Source organism: Monodelphis domestica, chromosome 2 (assembly GCF_027887165.1).
Source record: "Monodelphis domestica isolate mMonDom1 chromosome 2, mMonDom1.pri, whole genome shotgun sequence".
NCBI classification, from domain to species: Eukaryota; Metazoa; Chordata; class Mammalia; order Didelphimorphia; family Didelphidae; genus Monodelphis; species Monodelphis domestica.
Genome location: NC_077228.1, coordinates 342,823,383 through 342,831,285, shown reverse-complemented (window position 1 = coordinate 342,831,285; position 7,903 = coordinate 342,823,383). Strand labels below are relative to the sequence as shown.

The window sequence follows — 7,903 nt, the reverse complement described above, 5'->3', positions numbered from 1 at the left end:
TTTTCTTTCTCCTTATATGATCTGGATTTAGAGTTAGAAGTGATCTTAGAGATCATTTAGTTCAATCCCTTTACAGATATAGAAATTGGAGTGATTCTTCTTGTTTAGTGCAGAGTTCTACACATAGAATACATCAAAAAAATTGCTGCTTCTGAGCTAAGGAAAGCAATATGGTACAGTGGAAAATTGACTGCCTTTGGAATCAGATGAACTGAGTTTGAATACTTCCTCTGATGTTTACTTCTGCATGATTTTGGCGTGTCATTTTACTTTTTTGGGTTCCAAATTCCTTCTTTTTAAAATGTCTCTGAGTCCCTTTCATATCTAAGATATGATGCAACCCACCAAATCCTCTCACTGAGGGGGCAGCTGGGTAGCTTAGTAGATTAAGAGGCCAGGTCTAGAAGATAGGGGACTTAGGTTCAAATCTGACCTCAGACACTTCCCAACTGTGTGACCTGGGCAAGTCACTTAATCCCCCATTGCTAGCCCTTTCCACTCTTTTGCCTTGGAACCAACACACAGTATTGATTCCAAGATGGAAGGTAATGGTTTAAGAAAAAAAAAAACCTTTCAAAAAGGGTTTAAAAAAATCCTCTCAGCGAAACCAGTTTATCACATTGGTACTAGATTCAACATCCTTATTTGCTGACTGTGACATATTTAGCTTTGCTGGATATAGTTCTGTTTTAGGCAGGAGGACTGAGGAAAAGTCATGATTAGACTCCTTAATAAGGCATAGTACAACAAATTTCTATTCTTTATCTAGGGAAAAGGTCTGGATCCTTTTGATAATGTTTTTATCTATCTCACATTTATCAGATCTTTTTCTTTCTTGAGGCATGACGACCAGGAGGCCATAGAAATAGGTAATTACCATTGGCAATGACAAATCTCCAAAGCAGTAGATGATGCTTATTCCTTTATTTTTTTTAATGGGATAAAAATTCTTGGTAGGGGAAGGATAGATAGTTCAATAGAGCAGCTCTGAGACATGCACAATGTTGATAACGGTTAGCAGCACCATTGGTCTAAATAAACATCAACCTAGCAAGCCCCTTAGTACAGATATGGAAAATATACATTGGTTTCAGTCATTTCCCTAAAATGCTTAATGTCGAGTTGTGATGTAATCCTAGAGTTTCTGTGCCAGCTACAAGCAGGGGCAGGGATATGGACTTACATAAAGGGTCTGGCCCCCAGACTATGAGCCCCTTAAGCTTCCCTTACTCTCCAAATTTTGATAGCATTATGTGCTAGGGCATCAGAATCGAGAGTTGCAGACCACCCCAGGGCTTGAAGTACAAGTGGAACAAACCAGTCTTCACTAGCCTGCTCTTTTTGCCCTGCTACAATCTAGGCATCAGCTCAGGACCACCACAACTCCAGAGTTCTATTCTGGAAATGAATCCCTCGTATCTAGTCATTCTTCCTCACATGTTCACAATAAACAGCATCTTTATAGACAATGATATTAACTAATCACTCAAACTCCACTTAGTTTAATCACAAACTCATTCAGGTTCTTTCTTCACTTATTCGACCACCATCCCATGACCCATCACCCATATATCAGAGGATGAAACTTAAAACCACAACCCCAAACTTCTCTATAGGGAAAGGAGAGGTAATTTGTAGGTGTGGACAGATGCACAAATACGAAATCCTCCATACTGCTGTCTGCTTTGCTCTCTATTTTCATCAGTGGGACCCACTTGTAAATCTTTGATGGATCTCTTTCTGATAAAATGGCAGAGTACCAGCTTCTCTTTTGGGCTCAGAGTCCAGGTCTGCTCTATAATGTAGCTTAAGTTGATTCTCTAATTCCTGGACTTTGAACATCTGCCTTGACATAACTACTTTCTCTTCCATTTTAGCTGAAACCATCTGGACTTGAGCTCTCATCTATTTAGACCAAAGTTTTTTTAACTTCTGATTCAAAGCTCTCTGGATAGATTTCAAGGAGTCCATGAACTTGGATAGAAAAAATAAAGTTTATTTTGACCAGCCTTGAACTCAAATTTGGCTTGTCCTTTAATTATGAAGGCAGGCAACAAATAATATTTTGAGAAGGGGTTCCATAGGTTTCCTTAGTCTGCCAAATGGGTCCATGACATAAAAAATATTTAAGATCCATTGGGTCAGAACATTAGCATTTGCCAGATCTCTCTTGCTTAGCTAACCTCCTGGTCCTGGCTCTGACTTTTCTGTTGCCACCCATGTGAAAACTGCCCTTCATAGAGGAAGATGACCTATGAGAAGATGATCCATGGTGCATTGGGCTTATTCTAAGTTTGTGTTGTTCCTTCTTTGAACAAGTACAAAGATTTGGGAGGAAAAACTTTCCTAATAATTTGAGCAGTGGAAAGAGCACTGGATTCTGAGTCAGAGGACTTGGGTTCAAATCTGAATTCTACTTTTTACTAGCTATTTGATATTGGGAAAATCAAAAAACCCATCTGTGACTTTGTTTCCTCATCTGTAAAATAACAGGGTTGGACTAGGTGGCCTCTAAGATACTTTTCTTCTCTTAAATCCACAATCCTTCATAGGATTTTATACAGATTAATATATGAATAGGAGTATAGTAGGTGGCCATCAGAGAAAAGTGCATTGGTTTATGTGTGGATCAAAGCTCTAACTTTGACCTCATTAATCAGGTAACCTAATAAGCTATTCAGGGGGACAACTAGGTGACTCGGTGGATTGAGAGCCAGGCCTAGGGATGTGAGGTTCTGGGCTTAAATCTGGTCTCAGACACTTCCTAGTGTCTTTGGACAAGTCATTTAACCCCACACAGCCTAGCATTTACCCCTCTTCTGCCTTAGAACTAACACATATTATTGATTCTAATCCAGAAGGTAAAGGCTTAAAAAAAAAGTCACGCCATTCAACATTCAATCAAGGAACAGATTAAAAGGTTCAGTGCCAGTATTCATTTTTTACAACTTGTTGGTATTCTCGTGAGAATGCATTCTTCTAGGTGCTTCAGCTAGTTGGCAGAGAAAAGAGCTGGACCTGGAGTCAGGAAGATCTGAGTTCAAATTCAGCCTAAGACAATGATTAGATGAGTGATCCTGGGTAAATCACTTAAACATTGTTTGCCTCAATTTCTCCATCTGTAAAATGGGGATGATATTAGCATTTACTCCCCAGGGTGGCTGTGAGGATCAAATGACATAAAGCTCTTGGCAGTGTCAGGCACATAGGAAGCACTATATAAATGTTTGCTATTATCAGCTATTCTCTGGGTGTTAATTCAGAGACACAGTATCAGATGCAAACTCAGCTGACAGAGTAAAGTCCCAGGATTCATCATTTGTTATTCCTCTCCATAAACTGGCCAGGAAAGTTCCTTACCTGTTCCTGCAAACACATATGGGCCAATAGATAGTTTGTTGTTTGCTGTTCAGTCATTTTTCAGTTATGTCCAACTCTTCTTGACCCCATTTTGGGGTTTCCTTGGTAGAAATACTGGAATGGTTTGCTATTTTCTTTTCTAGCTCATTTTACAGATGAGGAAACTGAGGTAAACAGGGTTGAGTGACTTTCCCAGGTTCATAAAGCTAGCAAGTGTCTGAGGTCAGATTTGAATTCAGGTCTTCCTGACTCCAAGCCTGGATACCTTATCCACTGGACCACCTAGCTGCCCCAGAGATGGAGTCAGTGTGGTGCAATAGAGAGCTGGGAAGTTGGTGTCACAGGACATCTGTTACTGATACTCCCCATGTGATCTTGTCAAATCATTGAAAATTCTCTGGATTTCAGTTCTCTCATCTGTAAAATGGGTCTTGCACTTGAAGGGTCCACCCACCTCTAGTTCTGTGATCATATGATTTAGAAAAGGGTTTCCACCTTCCTGGGAACATCGAGTGGGAATAATCACCCACAGAGATACTCTTGTCCTAGTCCTTTCTGCCATTGTATTGGAGATTGGCAGGTTTGAGGTCCTTCACAGACACTGCAGAAGTGACTTCAGGGCTTCCATAAGTCTGTTTACAAGGGAATGGGATTCTGTGGCTGTCCTGATACCTCTTCATTCAGAACAACATTATGGTGATAACAATTTTCATAGATTCAGGATATCCCCAAAACTTCTCTGAGACACTCTGTAGAGAGTTATGAGTTTTTGCAAAGTTCTTTACTCAAAACCACTGTGTGGGACAGGCAGTAAAATCATTAATATCCTCATTTTATAAATGAGGAAACCGAGGCTCTGAAAAGTTACATCCTTCACCCATAAGTGTACAAGCTGGATTTCTGAGGTAATCTGTATCTTTAGCAGTCACTCAATTATGCCACAATCTCACTATTAGTGCAAAAAGAATCCCAGAAGACAGCTTTTCCCACCACACTTAATTTTTTATAAATTGCAGAATTCCAGGGTAGGAAAGGATGTTAGGGATCATCTTGTCCAACCAGTTTCTTGATCCATGCACCTAAGTAGGAATTCAGATGTTCCCTTTTTTAATGATTTCTCTCTTCTAAACTGATCCACTAGTAAATTCTACAGAGTGGCATTTTGCAACAGGGTTTTGGATGATAGTTTCCCCCTAGATGTACATGTAACCACCCTGTATATTTCTCTCTGTCTCTCTGTCTCTGTCTCTGTCTCTGTCTCTCTGTCTCTGTCTCTCTCTCTCTGTGTCTCTCTCTGTCTCTGTTTCTGTCTCTCTCTTCTTGCATCCAAGAAGAATCATAAGACATCTTTTAGACCTAGAGACTAAAGAAATTTTTGTGAGCTGGTGTTATATCAGATATCATCTAACAGTGGGGACATCTGATACTGTCTCTCTTAGATTATCCATCACTGCTACAGTCCAAAAAAGGTTTTCGGAACCTAGTGTTTATCCAGGATGTAGCTTCTGCCACAGCTAAACTTCTTTCTCTTCCTTGATGTCTCTTCTTTTCTGCCCTGACTCTTTTGGAAAGTTCATCCCTATATTTTAAACTATGCCTGCACACTTCCCAGCTAGAGATTCATAGCTAATTGGTGCCACTTTGCCTATCTCATCAAAAGTAAAAAAACAAAAACAAAAACAAAAAACCAAAAAAAAAATAGATATCCATGAGTTTCAGGACCTCCCTATAAAACATCTGGCCCTAAATGGCTTCCTGGAGCTACCTTGATACATGTAATGAGGATGGATCCAGGAGTTCCACTCATCAAACAAGGGTGGCTTAAGTAACACTGTGCCAAGTCCTGGAAGAAACTTTTCACAAAAATATTTGAGACTTCCTTTTCTTGCTTTGGCCTGGTGGTCTCACTGACTTGATACATGCCTTGCTCTTCCCTATCCCACTTTATAGTTTTTATATTTCTATATTTTTCATTTTTGTAAGTGACTTAATCTTATAAAACCCAAACCTTATAACATATATCCAAATAAACAAATGAAAAATCATATGCTTTCATCTGCATTCCTACTTTATGGGTTTTAACTACTGTTCTCAGTTTATGAGTGGGTATAGCTTTAGCTTTGGAGATATTGGCTGCTATCCTGATTTGTACTTTTTGGTGTCTCCAGTTAAGCCATTTCTTAAATGTGCCAAATAAATGGATCTATTTCATTCTGTGTTGGCTGGTGTATCTGTTTCTTCTGTGAAACCTCCTAATTATACCAATGGACTCCCAACAGATAAGTGCTGTGATGCTTAGCAAATTATTGAACTTTTCTGAACCTCTGTTTCCTCATTCACAAATTGAGGGGGCTGGACTGGATCTCTAAGATCTTTCTCTCCCAGTTACAAAATGCTAAATCTTTACCTTCCCCCTCTTAAGCCCCAGAAACAGAAACATCCATAGAAGTAAATGTACCAAACAGAAGACATTTTTCTCGTTTCTCACTTATTTATAGGTTATACTCACAATAAGCAACTTACACAAAATTCCCAGAGCATTCTGGGTTCTTTTTGAAACTTGAGCTGGTTTATTGTATTGTGGAGCATGGGAAATAGGGGTTCTTGCTTCTGCAGTTGATAGGCTAGGTAGTTGTGCCATGGTGAATGCTTTCAGCTCAGGATTGCAAGCAGGGGTTAACAGGACAGAGAGTGCTCTCTATTCTTTATGTACAATCATACAGTCACTGCTTGGATCTGTATGCCTATAGACACATAAGGTCAAGTTTTATGCCACTGAAGAGCAAATAGTCAGACATTGGTTTGGCCATATAAAGACAAAAGAATTCACCAGAAGAGTTCCTATAGATAAAAGGGATTTTCTTTTTTTCATTCACTGATAACAGGAGTAATTGGGGCTGTTAAAATAAATAATGCATTATTTTCCTTTTGGTTATGTTGGTGAAGATTTCCATTTTGGTTTCATAAAATTGACTTGATTTTACATACCTTACATAACACCAGAGGTAGAAAACAGCATACTGAATGTCAGAAACCCCCAAAGAAGAGTAACACAAAACACCCTGCTGTACCCCTTTCCTGGCTCCCACAACCTACAAACTGTCTTCAAAAGTTCATTATTTTGATTCCCTTTGTGCATTCACAAGGCAAGCCAAAGACACTTGGTTTTCTACCACTCTAGGAATGTTCCCGGCACCTGACAAGCCTTTTAAAGGCTAGCTTAAAATCCTCATTAAAACTTGTGTAAAGTAGAGGGTTGATGAGAGAGTTCACATAACCAAGCCACGTCAAAAAGTCAGCCACTTCAGATGACACAGTATAAAGACTCAGCCCTACAATTAGCTCCTTGATGAAAAATGGCAGCCAGGACAAAATGAAAGCCCCTAGTATCAGTCCCAGAATTCGAGCAGCCTTTCGTTCCCTGGTGCTGGAGATCTGTTGGCGGTCTCCAGCCTGGTCCAGGTCATTGTCAAAGGGAGGTATCCTGACTGAGGTGTTGATTTTATCAAATTCTGTGGTTGGGTCTGAAGTGGAGAAGTCGGACACACAGAAGGTCTGGGTCAGCTTGCAGCTCGCAAAGGAGTTCTGGCTGTCAGTGCTTCTGTTGCTCAAGTGGCGGCTGGAGCCACGTTTCTGGTAAAGGGTTTTGGCGGCATGGTAGATCCTATAATAGAGAATCAGGATCAAAGTCAAGGGAATGTAAAATGCCCCAAGGGTGGAGTAAATGGTGTAGATTACATGGTCATGCTGGATGGTGCACTGGCTAGGTGGAGGACTGAGAAGACGGTGGCTTCTCCAGAACAGAGGAGGCATGGAAATAAAAATTGAGATGGTCCACACCGTGAGAATCATCAGTCCAGCCCTCTTTGCTGTTCTTTTCCTGGCATATTCAATAGCATTGGTGATAGCCCAGTACCTATCCAAGGCAATCACACAGAGGTGGAGGATTGAACAAGTACAGCAGGTCATGTCTACACTCAGCCAAACCTCACAGACAAAGTAACCCAGGGTCCAGCTGTCCATGACAATGTATGTGATGCTCAAGGGCATGACGAGAACAGCAACCAGGAGGTCCGTCACAGCCAGAGAACAGATTAGGTAGTTGGCGGGCTGGTGGAGCTTCTTGGTGGTACAGATTGCAATAATTACTGCTGAATTCAAGAGTGTAGTCATGGTAGTGATTACCACTAAAGTCATTGAAACAAGCATCTTCTCTGTTACTGATTTGGATTTAATGGCCACACTGGCTTCTGTTGTACAGTTTGTGAAATTCATTTTTTACCCCTTCTCCTAAGATTTGCTATAGAAAAAGTTTTCTCCTCTAGCTGGTCATACAGACTTCAGGACATGTAAGCCATAATGAGTTTCTAGTTATTCTTCACATGTTTTCCTCTATATGCCGTTTTCATCGGTTATGAGAAAGGGACCCAGAGTTTTTCCTGAATGTAGATTTCCTGGGAAAAAGACAAAATATAATTTTTTTGGTTTAATTAATGGATAGTAAACATCATGATGTCATTTGTGAATAAAAACAATTGTTTTA

At 40.1% G+C, this 7,903-nt stretch overlaps 1 protein-coding gene across 6 annotated transcripts in view; it reads right to left on the bottom strand.

Annotated features, from left to right (window-relative positions):
• Positions 1-909: 909 nt before the first annotated feature.
• HTR1E (5-hydroxytryptamine receptor 1E) overlaps positions 910-7,903 on the bottom strand; it is a 105,016-nt gene continuing 98,022 nt past the window's right edge. For all 6 annotated transcript variants that reach the window (XM_007484295.2, XM_056818569.1, XM_056818571.1 and 3 more), the window contains one exon: positions 910-7,814. In XM_007484295.2, the coding sequence (XP_007484357.1) occupies positions 6,538-7,635 (1,098 nt within the window). In that variant the 5' untranslated portion in view covers positions 7,636-7,814 and the 3' untranslated portion in view covers positions 910-6,537. The remainder of the gene's footprint in view (positions 7,815-7,903) is intronic.